Source organism: Lactuca sativa, chromosome 1, assembly GCF_002870075.4.
Source record: "Lactuca sativa cultivar Salinas chromosome 1, Lsat_Salinas_v11, whole genome shotgun sequence".
Taxonomy (NCBI): domain Eukaryota; kingdom Viridiplantae; phylum Streptophyta; class Magnoliopsida; order Asterales; family Asteraceae; genus Lactuca; species Lactuca sativa.
In genome coordinates this window covers 96,146,298-96,163,493 of record NC_056623.2, presented here as the reverse complement: position 1 = coordinate 96,163,493, position 17,196 = coordinate 96,146,298, and the positions used below count along the sequence as shown (strand labels likewise).

The window sequence follows — 17,196 nt, the reverse complement described above, 5'->3', positions numbered from 1 at the left end:
TTTACACATATGGGTCCTGTGCTTTCAATAGTACGGGCCCATACTACCTTCCACGCCTACCCATATTTGTCTCAAGTATCTCCACAACACCCTAACAATATACATAAATGTAGTAAGCGCTAAATCATCACTCCTAGAGGAATGCTAAATATCTCATAACTAGCCTCCCAGCGTCTCACTACCCACCCATCCATGAAACTTCCACCAACCCTGCAACACTAGTGTATGCTAGCCATACATAACGCTGGACCCCATAGACATCCAAATACTCGGTCTTACTCTAAGCCCACAACCATACGAGGAACAAGAAATAAAGTTGAACCAAACATTCTCAGGCTATAAGATCTTAATTATCTACAACCGTGATGCATACACAAAGCAACCACAGTAATGATGTTAATCTCATATAATCAGGAAATTTTATCATGCAATTCCTGAAGATGCCTAGCCTAGTACTAGCATGGTGTTCTAACATATCACATAATCAAATAATTGCATGGTATTTTGGGGTCTACTTACTGGCTCCGACTGATCGTACACTCTGCATCCTCTTTTCTTATTTTGAAAACCATTTCAAAAAAAATCATTTTAAAAATATCTTCCTTAGTTTGAGATTGGATTCACACGAGTGTTCCTCCAATTCACTCAAACCAAGGCTCTGATACCAACTTGTAACATCCATAAAAATCAAGCCAATTTAAAACTTTTTAAATCATTTAAAACCATTTAGTTATTACAATTTGTTTTCAAAATAGTTTAGAGATCAAAGTTCCCAGAAATCATAATCGTAAATCGAGGAAGTGTATGGTCACGCCTTCTCCTTCCTGCGGTCCGCTGCACCTGAAACAATAATCGATAAATGTAAGCTCGAAGGCTTAGTGAGTTACCCCCAAAATACCAACCTTATACAACCATAAAGATATCTTATAACAAACACAGAACAACCATGTATCCCGAGTCTACAATGTGATTGGTCTGCCCACACCGGGCCTTCAGTCCACCTGGTCCACTCTCTGAGTCTACAGTATGACTGGACCACCCACACGAGGCTTTCAGTCTATCTGGCCCACTCTCCGAGCCTCAGCACGTCTGGACAGCCCTCTTGGGGCCTTCAGCCTATCCGGACCGCTCGTCGGGCCTTCGACCTAACTATGTGCCCTCCTAGGCCTGCAGTCTATCCGGTCCACCCTTGGTATGTTGGCCTGCAGTCTATCCAGACTGCCCTGGGTATGGTGGCCTACAGCATGAAGCAGGACTGACCTCAAACCAACCCGCATACCAATCAAACAATCATGTGAACATAAATATCATATGATAGCATGTATATAACAGATAATCATACCGATCTAACAGATTACTAACCCAACAACCATCCTATAACCAGGAATGTCCGGACCGCTCGTCGGGCCTTCAGCCTGACTATGTGCCCTCATGGGCCTACAGTCTATCCGGTCCGCCCTGTGTATGTTTGTTGGATTAGATGTCTAAGTCCATAAGTATTATTGGTATATACTCGACCCGAGAGTAGCATGGTCCATTTGGGTTGCATGGCATCAGAACAGTTGGATAGACAAAATGAGAAAAAGGATACTTATGATTTATATTAATATATTATAAGTTCTAATATATTAATATCAAATCACATTATTTAATTAGTATTGATCAAGAATTAATTTAGAATTAATTTAGTGATCAAAAGGAACTAATTAAGTATGGACTCTTATATATATATATATATATATATATATATATATATATATATATATATATATATATATATATATATGTATATATATATATATATATATATATATATATATATATATATATATAGGATGGACCAAGTTCATTTAGGTTGGGCTAAGCTTGCATGGATAGTCCATGGAGTTTTAACCCATGGATCCTATGGAAATGAAAGGTCATGGGTATTAGGGTTTACATGAATGTAACCCTAATCCTCCACACTATATAAAGAGGTCCCTAGTTCATGAAATGGGCACTAGTGTATAGTACACAAGAGGGAAAATCCGATTTCATAAGAGTGAACATAAGTAACCTTCTTCTCAAGTTATTCCAAGGGTTTTTGGTGTTGTGTGAACCATTTGAGGTGCAACACTTGGGGCACTAAGCTCTTAAAGGTTAAAGACTTCAAGCTCCATCAAAAGGTATGTCATTCTATTGGATTCTTGTATTGTATATACTTCATATTATGCTAGTTAGGATGAAACCTTGGAATATTGAATATTTGCTTGTATAATAGAGAAAACATAGATCCAAGGTTTATAGGGTTGCATGTACACCATAGGAGTGTTAGAATGCTCAAAACCCATCAATGTTGGCCTACAGCACGAAGCAGGACCTGCCTCAACCCAACCCCATACCAATCAAACAATCATGTGCACATAAATATCATACGCTAACATGTATATAATAGATAATCATATCAATTTAACAGATCACTAACCCAGCAACCATCCTATAACCAGGATACCGACCTAACTGGTTAGTAACATAACATTATCCTTTTATACCAGGATACCGACCTAAACCAGGTCACTAACATAAGACTATCCTTTATACTAGGATACCGACCTAAACTAGGTCACTAACATAATACCATCCTAACTACCAGGATACAGATCTAGCATATCAATAAACATATTAAACAAATACCCGGATACAAATCCGATAAAGGGCCGGCCTTCGTGCCTTAGACACTATTAATATATTGAGGATAAGTCACCTTGCAAGTAGTGTCGAAGTACCGAAAACCTCAGATCGCTATCTCACCGAAAATACCGAACTATCACATAATCAATACCAAGTCATTACACATCATAACAATCTTGACTAAGGGTCCACAAAATCCATCATGTTTATTCTCTTTATTGGGCTAAGGCCCAATGCCAAGTCCATAACCTTGAAAGTCCATATGCAAAGACCATTATTGGCCCAATTTACCAAATTGGGCCCAACTCCCTAATTAGGCATAATTCCAAGATCCATTATCAAAACTTGGCCTAAAACATAATATTCATAAAGTCCAGCAAAGGCCCAAATCCAATTAGTCCATAAACAGCCCAAAACCCGAAGCCCAATTGCCAAAGGCCCAACATAGGACGTACGCGAGGCGTACTCCTCTGGTACGCGGGGCATACTCGTCCAGATGTTGACCACCATCGGGGTGGTTAACCTAGTATGCTGGCCATACTGAATTTACATTGGGCGTACACGGGGTTTTACCAAAACCCTAATAAGTGCTTAATGGCTTAAGCACTTAAGCCCAAACTCTAGATCCATCGACCAAATGTGCCATAGGACTATAAAGTCTCGAACTTTATCACTTTGTACGTCCAGAAAGTTCTTAACACATGGTCTTAATCCATTAAGACCTTCCTACTTCATGCATGAGACAAATCTAGCTACTGGGACACAATTTTTATCACTTAGGACCTCTTCTAAGGTCTGAAATGACAACTAATTTCGTCAAAATCATAACATGCACCATTTTGGGACTTTTAGGACAAGAATGCTTCCATAAAGCTAAAATAACTAGATCTATCTCATACAAGTATAAAGTTCCAAGCTTTTACCTTCTGGAGCTTCTAGAGCACAAATAACTTCAGATCTACAAGCTTGATCTTCTTCTCCAACTCCTTGATGCAACACTTTCTTCTTAAAACACTCAAGAAACACTCAAAAAGCTCAAACACTCAAGGAAATGGTTAGGGTTTGGGGAAAACGACTCTAAGAAGTGGATGTTGGGGTAAGGGAGGGTTTTGTTCTCATAATGTTGCTTATATAGCCCCCAAAGGGCCCAAACCCTAAATATTAAGGTTTCCTTCTGTCATGAGTACGCCCAACGTACTAGGGCACGCCTAGTACACTCAGCATACCCTTATGTACGCGTAACGTACTCCTCCTGATCCTAAAATTGCAATTTAGCCCTTAGGCTTTTCATAGCTTTACCCTTCCATCCCCAGGGATTATAAATGGAAAATCTTGGGATGTTACACTTTCCTCTTGAAAGCGAATTTCCGAAAGTCTTGACATAGCACCTCAGTTAAGTCAATTGCATTATCCCTTACAGAGAAGATGTTATACACAACATACAACCAGTATTTGTTCATGGTGTCTGTAGTCTGTACCACCATGTTTGTCAGATAATCCTCGAAGGATTAAGTGCATCAGTATAGTCCATAGACCGGGAACTGAAGACTTCTTGAACTCCTTTGCTTTGAATTCTCCATTGTACCCAATTTGATTTAGAAACAAATGAAACTCTTCAGTCGTAGGTTCTTGAGCGCGAATTTTTTTGGGGTTTTCTGCAATGTCGATCGCTTTGAGGAAGGTTTTCTTGTGAATTGGAACAATCTTATCATCAGCAATCTTCACTTCTAATACATCATACTCAATTTTTATGTGTTGAAATGCTTTATGAAGAATAAGAATAGGAAGTTTAGGGTTAGGTTTAGGGATTTGGTGAGAGGAATTGCGATAGGGTGGTGGGGTAAATATTTATATTTTGCTTTTTTTTTGTTTAATTATTGTAATAAAAGGAAAATGGAAATGAAATTGTAAAGGGAAAATCCATCATTTTAAATATTTTCAAAAAAAATTCCACCAAAACCGCAACAAAATGAAAGTTTTAGACCGGTAGTGTTAGTCCAAAACTTTTTGAACTAAAGCAGTACCAACATGGACCATTTTTGCAATTTGTCTTATAATTTATCCAAACTATAATTATAAATGACTCCAAGTATAATTACTTATAACTTCAGGGTTATTTTTAAACTTATGCCTCTTCCCCTCAACGCCGCATTGCTCTCGTTCTTCTAAAATCGAAACTGAACGCCTTCTTCCTCAATCCTCTGGGCACCACCATACTCGTCTCGTCTCCTTCCGGCCGCTTCTTCGTCTTGACTTCTGGATCTCGGAAACTTCTCAACTCTGTAAGCTTATACCTTTTTTTTTTCCTGATAGCTCTACAACTAGTTAGAACACTGACAGGAAATTGAGATTGCTTGTGGTCCGAAACTCATTCAATCTGTGCTTTAGCGTGTTATATTTCAATTTGTTGTTTGGAAATATCTTCGGTCATTAATTAAACCCAACAAGTTTAGTGGAAGTCGTTTAAGAGTAAAAATACCTAATATGATATTATTCGAATCAATGTCAGATGCAAATATGTTGCAACAGTATTGTAATGATTTAGTGTTCACGAAGTACTAATACTCAATGTTCAAATTTCAAATTATCAACGAGTGATGACAAAAGACTAAGTTCAGTTGAATGCTTTGCTTGATTTATTGATTTATCATAAAGTATAAAAATAGGCTACTAAAGTACATCGACTATTTGCCAATTCTCTTGACAAAAGACTAACTTGACCTTTTCACTCTTTGCTAAATTCGATATGTTCTCTAGTTCCACGGTGCACCAACATGACTTTTTCGTCCTTTGTGGATTTGCCAATTCTCTTGGGAAATGACCAAATCTCCCTTTAAAAAAATTTCTCTCAAATGAAATGGCAGTAATCTCAATGTGTTTATTTCTTTCATGAAAGACGAGATTAGATGGAATATCGAGAGGTGCTTGATTATTCCGTATTAGTTGCATCTGTTGAACCTTTATAAGTTTCAACTCCTCAAGGAAATGTTTCATCCATATAAGCTCATATAATGATTTTGTCATGGCTCAATATTCAGCTTAGGCAGTTGATAAAGTAGCAACAATACCTTGTGGTTGAGCATCTCTCAAACGGACAACTCTTGCTATTAGCATTTGTATATCCTGTTACTTGAGTGCTCCATTGCTCGCATATAATAGGCCTTTTCCCGAAGTTTTCTTGATGTATCTCAAAACTTGGACATCTAGTGGCTAGTGACTGTCACATGGTGTACCTAGGAATTGGCTAAGAACGTTCATCGGGATTGTTATATCCAGACATGTAACATGTTACAGTGAGGTAGTACTTGAGTTCCCTAGTTAGTCATTTCGGTATTTGCTTTAATGCTCGGTGTCAGATAAGGGCTCACTTTATCTGGAAGAAGCTTGACATCAGACTATCTATAGGTTTGCTATCAGTTATACCAGTTTCTTTCAAGATGCCAATGGCATACTTTTGATGGGAGATGAAGACGACCTGTTGGGATAATGCAACCTCTTGTGACTTGAGCTTTCATAGATCTTTTGTCATCATGATGTCATCCACATATACAACCAAATAGATATAATAGATACAGAAGCAACGATAGAAGATACAATAATTAGTCTTCCAAGACTCTAAGCCATATTGAATCTCTAAAGGATCGAGCTAAAACAACAAAACCACGCCTGTGATGTCTAGTTAAGTTCATAGAGAAAACGCCTCGAGTGATATTCCACGTTAGACTTTCCCTAAGCAACAAACCCAAGAGGTTGCTCTATATAAACTCTGTGTAATTCTCCATTGTGAGAACAAGAATCAATATACGGAGTCGCGGACAATGTCTGAAAACTCAAACCTTGAGTTAATCTTTAAGATCAATGTCTGCTTCTGATAAGTTAATCCAGTTAAGTTTGGTAAACCAGTCAAGACTTGAAGATTAATAATCAACAAAGTATTCAAGTAATAAATGAAGTAAGATGGAGTATAATAAGACAATTTAAGATAAGTAGAATGTAAATGAAAGAAGTTTGACTTGCAGGAGATATTGATGTGAAAAGAATAGATTTTGATTGCTTACTATTTTTGGTACATAACTCATGAAATATCTACTCCTTATATAACAAAGGAGAGACATGGTACAAACCAATAACACATTTTAAGGACCGGTTACAACTAAGTGTTTTGACTATCTGACACTTAAAAGATTCATATGATTTTGTCTTAAGAACTATTACATCATGAAAAAGACAAAAAACAATAAATGCTTGTACAAACTCTGACTTCTGAATATCTTCATCTCGGTTTCAATCTAGCTTCAAAACTCTTCACATCTTGGACACAGGTTGACTTCTGATTGGTTCAGATTGCTAGAGGTTCACTTCTTATGCATTAACCAATTAGTCTCAACTAATTCTCTTACCATCTTATATCATTCATAATTCATAGATTAAGAATAGGAATTGTATGTGTTTAAATAGCTTTAAAAAATAGTCCACTTAGAATATGAATATAAATTATTTGAGTATTTCCATTACTGAATTTTCATTCTGTTTGTTGAAGAAAGTGTTTATTGTTGAAGATGGGTGGATTTGGTAGCCTTGCACCAAAAACCAAGAATCTGGTGGTTGCTGGAGGATTAACAGGTTTTGTATTTGGAGTTTATTTCTACACCATGAGAGCTGTTGGGGGATCTGATGAACTTCAAGTAGCTATTGATAAGTTTGAATCTCATAAGAATGAAGAAGCATCAAAATGAGGAAGCTGGAGTTTTTTTTTTTTTTTAATAAATTCACCACACATTTTGTATTTCATCTTTTCCGTGGGCCCTACGATTTTCACTCTTATGACAACTAAACTACCACCCAGATTGCATGTTTTGTGATTAGTTATAACACCCTGCAACAAATTGGCAGTGTTTAGTGGTTTCATGTTTTAGAATATTAATTTGTGTTGGTGGTGATGATGTTTTTGTTTATTTATTTACTTTGTTAAATGGGAATTTGTTTGTTTAAAATTGTTTTTTTGGCTCAGTTATGATATGATTGGTAAAAATAGTTTTTGTAGTTGAAATCGTAATGTTTTTATTTATGTATAAGTGTGGCAAAAATAGTTGTACGATTTTGAAAATTATATAAATTATATAATTACATAAAAGGGCATCCGAGTTAGATACAATTTATTCATGGGCAACCTATTTATTTTGTTATTACTTATTATAGAGAAAGTTTTCTTTAAATGCTAATCGAAATAGCTTTTGGATTAGAGATTTTTTTTTTCTATGTTGAAGCTTTAAGATCTATAAGAAGGTTTTTTTTTTTTTGTATTTTTTTAAAAGATAAAAACTCAAACTTATAAAAGCTTATTGTCAAACACGTCCTATGTTTTATATTGTAATGTAGTGAAGGTTGATGGTATGATTTTTTTAAGAAGTAAAAACGAAACCAAGAATTTAGAAATTCTTCAAAAGTTAATTCATGGGTTAATGTTTTGTTAGTATAATATTTTTGAAATTAATGAAATTTGTTGTATGAATTGGAATTTGTAAAAAGTGGAATATGAGGATTTAAATGTCATAAGTAAGATTGGCATATGCAACTTTTTTATGTTTAGTTTGTAAATGTGTGAGATGAAATAATCCTTTGTTATTATTATTATGATTCGGCGTGTTCAAAATATCCGAAAACCGAAAAATCGAATCTAAAAATCTAAAAACCGTACCGATTTTCAGGTTAACCAAACTGGTATTTTTGAATTTTCCGGTTTGGTTAACCGAATCGGTAAATCTTCGGTTTTTCGATTCATTTACGGTTCATGTTTTATGCTACGGGGTTAACCGAAAAACTTAAATTTTATTTTCTATTTTTTAAAATATTGTTTATGTTTACTCATTTAAGTTAATATCAAATTATTTTTTAGAAACTTTTAGTTACAATTAATAATCTCATATTATTTACATTTTACATTTTAAACCACTAATTCTCATCGTAAACATTTGTTATAAATATACATATGTTTATATAGATTGAAGTTGTCATTTACATTTCCTCCTGACATAAATTTCTAAATATTTGACTATCTTTTATCTATTAATTAAAAAATATGTTTTTTTTACTAGTTAATATTATTTTTTATATTCCATAGATATTTGATAATTCATCCTAATTTTATTATTAATAGAAGCAACAATATAACTAAACAAATTTTATGGATTATCCATTGTCATTCATTCTTTTTAAGGAAATTTTTTATGAGGTTAAGTAATCTTAATATATTTTTAATAATTAGTAATGGTTAATTGGTTAAGCGGATATCCAAACCAAAAAAAATCAGTTAACCGAATACCGGTTAACGTGATTTTTTGGTTTATGTATAGTAATATATCATTCACGATAACATTTTTTTCCTCCATTATCGTTTTACTATCCATGTTTTCTTTCTTCCATTATCATTTATTAATTCATCCCAACGAACATTACTGTTTTCCACGGTCACGAAGGTCGAAGATAATCAATATTCTTGCTTTCTTATCAAAACTATTGCGTCAATCCTGAATCTACATCTCCAGCTGTTAATCGTGAATCTCTTAATTGCAATCTTTATATAGTAAAACAACGTATTTTTATGAGGTTTAATACCTAAGCTTAGGTGAGGCTGTAATATATATATATATATATATATATATATATATATATATATATATATATATATATATATATATATATATATACTAGCCGTCTACTCGCACAAAGCGGCGGGCGGCGAATAATTTAATCTCTTTAGGGTTAAAACCATTTTGCGTTCACTTCGAGAAATGAATATTAAATGACATCTATTTTTCAAGAGCATTATCATACCATATTAAGGGGTGTTTGGCTAAGCTTTTTTTAAAACAACTTATTAGGTTCCACATCACTATAAGTTAAAAAAGTGTTTGGATTAAAATAACTTATTCCGGTGGGGAACCTCTAATACGTCATTTTTTCATAAGTTACCTTACACTTACTTATTAACTTATAAGCTAATAAACTAATAAGCAATAAACTTTTTTGCCAAACACCCCCTAAATGGTTATTACTTCCATTTATACATACCCAAACCACTTGTACTGTGTATCGTCCTTTTTTTTCGTTTTCCTTAATTCCTTTATTAATTTAATGTCCTACTAAGTAAAATGCTAAAATATATAAATAATAGTTTATAAAAATAAACCTTTAGAATATCAGGTGTTATGATTCAGAAGTCGATAAATAGGCCTTTGAGAAGGCCAAAATACTCAGGTGTCAACTTGTTCATTGTGATTTTAAACCAAGTTTGGTTACAAATTAAAACATTTTCAACGATGATATATAATTCAAGGATTCATATTGATTTAGGTTCTCGAAACCTTAAAATATTGAACAAAATCTATATAGAACCTTATAATAAGGACAATAATCACCGTAATCAGGAAGTCCATGTGATGAAACTTGATATTATAAGGACCAATGATGAAAAAAGTTTCATTTTTAGACTAAACAAGATGAAAAATATACAAACTACCTTAATCATGTCAAATCTTGTGTTTAACCGTTCTTTATTGCAAAAGTAAGATGCAAAAATATACAAACTAATGATAATATAATGCTCTAACTGGCCCTCTTGGTTGAGTTCTTTGAATCTGCAAAGCCAACACATTAGAGAAACATAGTAAAAACCTTTTTAGGAACAAACCTGATATAATAAAGCCTTCACTCAATATATTTATAAGATAAAAATACAAAAAGTTAAAAATGATGAAATCAATTACAAATAAGGATTAAAATAAAAACCTATTAAGAAAGAGCCATCTGCAGGAGGGATATTTGAATCAACATGTATTTTTTGATGGTTTCAAATTTTGAATTATCCGAAATTCAGGGAATGAGATAGAATTTGTTGAGAAATATAATGATTCAAAACACAGGTTAAAATTTAATATTATTTTATTGATGACTACTTGTACTATTAGCTTAATGATTTGAACGTCTTAAAAAAATAATATTATTATATTCAATCTATTTTTAGAAATAGTAGGATTTCTTTTATAAGATAGTAAAGATATATATATATATATATATATATATATATATATATATATATATATATATATATATATATATATATATATATATATATATATATATATATATATATATATATATATATATATAGGGAGATCAAATAAGAACACCTAAAACATTGAAAACGCGAGAATAGTTCTGGACCAATCAATATATAAGGTCATATTAGTAATTGTATATTTTAATTAAATTAAAATAAAATAAAATCAATCAAATTCCCTTAAATTTAGGATCAGTTACCAAAAAGAAGGAAATATTTGATTTTTTATTTTTCTTATTAATGAAATATAAAAAATATTTTTATCAAAAAAAAAATTAAACTATAAAATTTTAATTTTTTTTCTTAAAAAATAATTTTTTTTCTCCTATTTCATGTTTTTTTTTTCAAAAAAATTAATAGAAATCCAACCCCAAATCAATACATTTGTATTCATAAACGTTTTTTTTTTCAAAAAAACTAATACTACTACAATCACAAATGAATACATATCAATTTACAAGTAATCCACCTTTCTTTTTATCAACCGAAAATAAAAGGGGTGTAAAAATTAGCATTTCTTCATAAAAGAATACCTTTAATAATAAATAAATACACTTATTCACACATGATTACACTGCTATTTATAAATGAATACATTGTTATTAACAAATGAATACCATGGTATTCACAAATGAATAAAAGAATACATCTAATCATAAATAAATACTCTCACTCACACATGATTACACTGCTATTTACAAATGAATACATTGTTATTAACAAATGAATACCCTGCTATTCACAAATGAATACCTCTCTCACGCATTTCATCAAACAACCCAATCGTCCCAGATACAAAGCCAATGAACCCGATGTCAAATACGCCCTCCACAACCAAATCAACAAGCCTGTTCTTCGTTTACATAAGTCGATTTTGACTTTTATGGTTTTGACTATGTATAACAATCTCAACCATTCTGACTCAGCTTTATCATAGTTTGCGAATTAATCGGTGTCTTAAGCCCCAAATGTAAAACCCATTTAGCGATTGCGAACCAGTCATCAAATTAATTCTGATCAAAATCAGAATCACTATAAACAACCAAGAATTTGATAATCCCAGCAAAGCGATTCAGTCTTCACATCCGATTGGTTCGTCCGTTCATCACCAGACTTCGAGATTAGCATTCAATCAAACACCAAATTGATTCTTCAAAGATAGATTTCACTCACAGATCATCATAAATTTTCATGTTCGAGATGAATCAAATTAATAATCAAATGGACTATAAGAATAGGAACGAGAAAATTGATGAAAAAAATATGATCTTGGATTAAAATTAACAAAAATCGATTCATGAGAATTAATATACACACGATGAAGACAATTAACCTCAAAAAAATCATCGATTGTAGATTTAGAACAGGAGAATAGATATACACCCATGTGTGTTCGATTTATTCCCTCTGTATCTCGATTTCCTTTAACCAAATTACCTCAAATTGTGTTTCATGCTTCGAATCCACTCCCGTCTCCTCGTCTCTTCTGAGACGCCTCAATGGTCGGGGAAGTCGACGTCGCTGCACCATCTTCGGCGAAGCTTGCGTTGTCGGGGCTAGGGCAGCAGAAGGAGGCGGCGATGTTGCAGATTGGTGAGAGGTAAATGGATTGTTGAAGATTGAAGACGAAGGAGACATGGGGTGCTTTCTGGATGAGTAGAGAAAAAAAAGCGACTCCATCAATAGTCTTTATCTTCACAGCAGCTTGCAGGTCCGATTAGGGCTACAAAAATCGTTTGATAGGGGAATGAGTAGGGAAACGACAATCTTAATGGAAATAAGAATGAGAATGAGAAATTATAGGATTGACCTAAAGTTTCAATTACTGTTATACCCTTATGCCATTTTAAAAGTTACACTTTACTACCGATAGTTTTTGAATCAACATAAATTACCCGTTTGATAATAGCCTTAGATTTGAATATTTAAGTGGCGTAGATTTGTTCTCGTGTTCTCAATCTTTTTAGTGTTCTCAACTGATCCTACTCCTATATATATATATATATATATATATATATATATATATATATATATATATATATATATATATATATAATGGCCATCTATTAATATGTCTGCAAAAATGCAATAGATTCAATAGATTCGAGTTGTAGGCAAATAATTATTAAGAGGAATACATTACATATAATAATAATAATAATAATAATAATAATAATTTATAAGTTTGGTCGATATTTTATTTTCAAAATGATAAGCTTGGTCCAAATTTAAATTTTATTAGAAGTCGGGATTTGTTGTTTATTTTGTAATAGTTTTCATCCCATCCTTAGATTTTGGTATTTAGTGATTTGTTTTTTTAATGAATATTTATCATTGGGTTGGACCCGTAAAGATGATATAACACATACACGTAATTTACTCATTATTTTATTATTTAATTTATTATTTATTTTTGTCAGTTTTATTTTTTTTATAAAACATAAAAAGAAAGTTTAAAACGAGCAACAAACCTGCCTCAACCCATTTTATTATTATATTATTTTTCAAAATGCAATGTATTTCTTATATTTTACTTGGTCCGGCAATATAAGTATTTTATTTAGTAAAAAGAAAAAAAAAATCTCAATAAAGCATAAAAAGTACTTTTTAAATGAATCTATATATAGTCCTCAAAAAGTAAAATTTTCAAATTAAAAGAGTAGTTTTTTGCCCGAAAAAACCTATAACATAGTTTTAAAACTTTGGTTGCTATTTTCTTACTATAAAATTAGGTGTTACGACATTTTTTCTATTTTCTTATTATTTGTATAATTAAAAAAAAATTGTTAGTATTATATAGTAAATAAAAATTGGCTATTTATTTATATATAAGCAAAGACTTAGAGTTTTAAAATGCACATACATTAGATTGAAGTGTCCATAATATTTATACTTCATTAGTAAAAGTTTATTATTATATATAAAAGTTAACGAATATTTATAAATCAAAAAGCTTTTGACTTAGTGATAAAGAGTGACATTTTTTATTGAGAGACTATGAGTTCAAGTCGTTGAGACCATGAGTTCAAGTCTTTGAGACATATACATACCATATTTTATGAATAGATGAGTATGATGTTAATAAAAAAACATAATATTTATACGTCTCATTAATAAAAATTAAATGCCAATGAAGATTATGAATTTATGACAATTGACAATGTCATATCTCTTATCACTTTCATCATTTATGGAAAGTCAAAACTCAGCCCAAATGTAGTAAATTAAATATCCATTTAATAGCAGTTAATGTAATTGTTTTGTTAAATTCTCTAAATACGTACGGCATAAGTCTATACCATACCATAGTTTTAATTTATTAACACTAAACTGTAAAATTTGATTATTTGGTTTTCCAAAAAAAAAAAAAAGGAATAGTATTTTCAACTTGAATGAAAAACCCAAAATAATGATTTTTTTCGTTGTTTACACATAAAATGTCAATTTTGTCATTTTTATTTTTTCTTTTATTTTAATATTTAAATAATTATAGAAAAAAATCAACCACATCTCTCTCTCTCTCTCTCTCTCTCTCTCTCTCTCTCTCTCTCTCTCTCTCTCTCTCTCCTAGCTGGTCGTCTTCATCCTATTTTCCTGTACATACATGCATTGAAAACTAAAAAAATATATAATTATTGATCGATACATGCAACTCAAACAAACACACACGTGCACATAACTAATGATCGCTTACAAAGCCTAAGAAATTAGGACTCTACTCAGCTAACTCGTATGTGACATCCTCATTTTCACGGCTAGAAAATACCGATTTTGTTTATGCTTTATGAAAATCAGAGTATATTTTTTTAATAAAAATATTGCAGAATTTATTCCTAGAAAAACACGATAAATACGTTATCAAAGCATTTCCGAAGAAACGTATTTTATTCATTTTAAAACATTTGGGATGTTACCGTCAATACAAAAACATAAGCATAAACAGAACTTACATTCATTTACACTAGTGATCTATATCTCCTTAATCTCTCAGTGTAATGTCACTTCATATCGACACTTGTGATATAAATAAACTGATGGGAAACCTGGTGAGTACATAGGGTTTTCAACCCACAATAATATAATTATTATGTTTAAACAATCAAACAATCAACCCAATTACCCATCCCCATTATCTTCTTTAGTCTTAAGGATCTACCCTAAGAATTAGCTATTCTTCGTTCATTCATTCCTAAGGATCATCCTAAGGAATCGGCACGAAATCCATCGTTGCCACGGTTTACACAACGGGCACTAAGTCTGAATAGTCGTCAAGGCTTAGGCACTAAGTCTGCATAGTCGCCAGGGTTTAGGCACTAAGTCTGCATAGTCGCCAAGGTTTAGGCATCAAGTCTGCATGATCACTAAGGTTTAGGTATCAAGTCTGCATGATCACCAAGGTTTAGGCATCAAGTCTGCATAATCACCAAAGTTTAGGCACCAAGTCTGGATGGACGCCATGGTTTAAAGTACACCGGGTGAACACATCGTTCACAACAGCTACAGGTTGCGAGCATGCTAGTGTTCCACTGGACTATCTAGAATAGTCTGTGGTTGTCATCCATACTCTGCTAGATGACGGGGTCATCGCTTGTCTCGTCGCTTAGGTCATCCCTTGGCTCTTCGCTTAGGTCATCGCTTCTCACCATAATTTACCACTCATATATCATCGCTCATCATTTATCTCATATCTAATCTACCCATGTTTTACCCAACATATTTTGTAGATATAAAATACATATACAGTTTAAATCATTTAAAACATGTATAAAATCGTTCATCTAGCATAGACAACAAGTACTCAGATAACATGCACACATAGCACGTAATTTATATAAAATACTTCATATCTATGTGTAAGATGAAAGTAACTATGCACTCATCTGAGAAGGTGGTGACTCGGTACTCGGACAGCGCTTCGTTTACTTTAAAATAATTTCCTTCGACGAAACCTAGTATTATTACCACTAGATTTTAGTCTAATATTTACCGTTACTAATTATTATTATTATTATTATTATTATTATATAAGCGTTTAAATAATACTTTCCAACCAATATGTACAGACAAGGGCCAAACATAAAACACCGGAGGGCAGGACCATTTTGGCATATAGCACTCTGAAATCCAACAACCTTATGCGGCCCTTTAAACCAGATTTCCCGTACCGCGAGTAGTTAAAAAGATATTATAACGACACTTTTATAATAATAACTCAAATATTTATTATAAGTTCATAATAACAATACTAATTTTAAATATAAGCTATATTAAAATAGGGTAAGCATAACTTACTTACAAGGAGGTTTTAGCTAGGAGTCGGGCTCTGCAGAGGCAGAACTTCGTCGCCGAATCTTTCTAAGAAAGATTCGTGCAACGCTTCGGCGCTCACCTTACTACACTAAAACTACAAAAAGAGAAGTCGAATCACGAGGAACCGAAATGCTCGGGGGATAAGAAGATAAAGACTCTTGAATCAAGAGAATGGTGCAAGAAATATGAGAACCCAAGCTTGTTATTTATACTAATTGAATTTTCAAAAACTACCCTCCATAATTACTTAATAACCTTTTAGTTATATAAACAACTAAACGCCCCTTTATAATACTATTTTAAATAGATTTAATGATATTTGTACTAAACTAATATCGAAAGAACTCAACATTAGTCTTATAATGACCGCATCGTCGATACCTTTCTAATGATATATATATATATATATATATATATATATATATATATATACGTACGTATATATGATTTATACTTTATTTTAATACGTAAATATGCTATTATAATTTTTAACTCGTTCATATGAACTCCGTTTTGACGTTATTTATATCCACGTGTAGGTGGAGACGTACTCTACAACTTTCGTTTAGACTCCGTCAGCTAATTTTGACTTTATTTTTAAAGTTATATTTTTAACAGGTCGGGACAGGATTGGTCCGTTAAAATCTCATAACTTCTTCATCTGATGTCCATTTTCTTCTGTCTTTTTATCGTTACGCTACTAATAACGAGATATTCGCTTCTCGTTTAGGTTGTGTCGGATAAAAACCGCTCCATCTAATACTCGAACTTCAGGCTGTATACCGCTAAGCTGAAACTTCGAAAAATCATAACTTCCTCATAAGAAGTCAGATTTGGGCGTTCTTTTTATGGACGCTCCCAGGTTAACATATTCTACGACTTTCATTTAGATTACTAAGTCTAAAAGTCGCTTTATCATAAATTCACTATTTACGTCTTCGCGATGCCGTGCCGGTTCCGTCGCGAAACTTCGACGGGTCATAACTTCTTCGTTATAACTCGGTTTTCGACGCTCTTTATATGTACGGAACCCTTGAGACATATTCTACAACTTGGTTAAGATTATTTATTCTAAATAATCTTTTGTCGAAAAGTCG

General features: G+C 32.5%; 1 protein-coding gene across 2 annotated transcripts; it reads left to right on the top strand.

Moving 5' to 3' along the window:
- The first annotated feature begins 4,791 nt into the window (after positions 1–4,791).
- On the top strand, positions 4,792–7,664 carry LOC111885961 (uncharacterized). Of its 2 annotated transcripts, none has more exons than XM_052771680.1 (2): positions 4,792–4,952; positions 7,211–7,664. In XM_052771680.1, the coding sequence occupies exon 2, from the start codon at positions 7,230–7,232 to the stop codon at positions 7,404–7,406; it is 177 nt and encodes a 58-aa protein (XP_052627640.1). In that variant the 5' UTR covers positions 4,792–4,952; positions 7,211–7,229; the 3' UTR covers positions 7,407–7,664. The 2 variants fall into 2 exon arrangements, with proteins under 2 accessions (XP_052627640.1, XP_023737968.3); XM_023882200.3 differs by having other exon boundaries at positions 4,793–4,952; positions 7,215–7,664.
- The last annotated feature ends 9,532 nt before the right edge of the window (positions 7,665–17,196 follow it).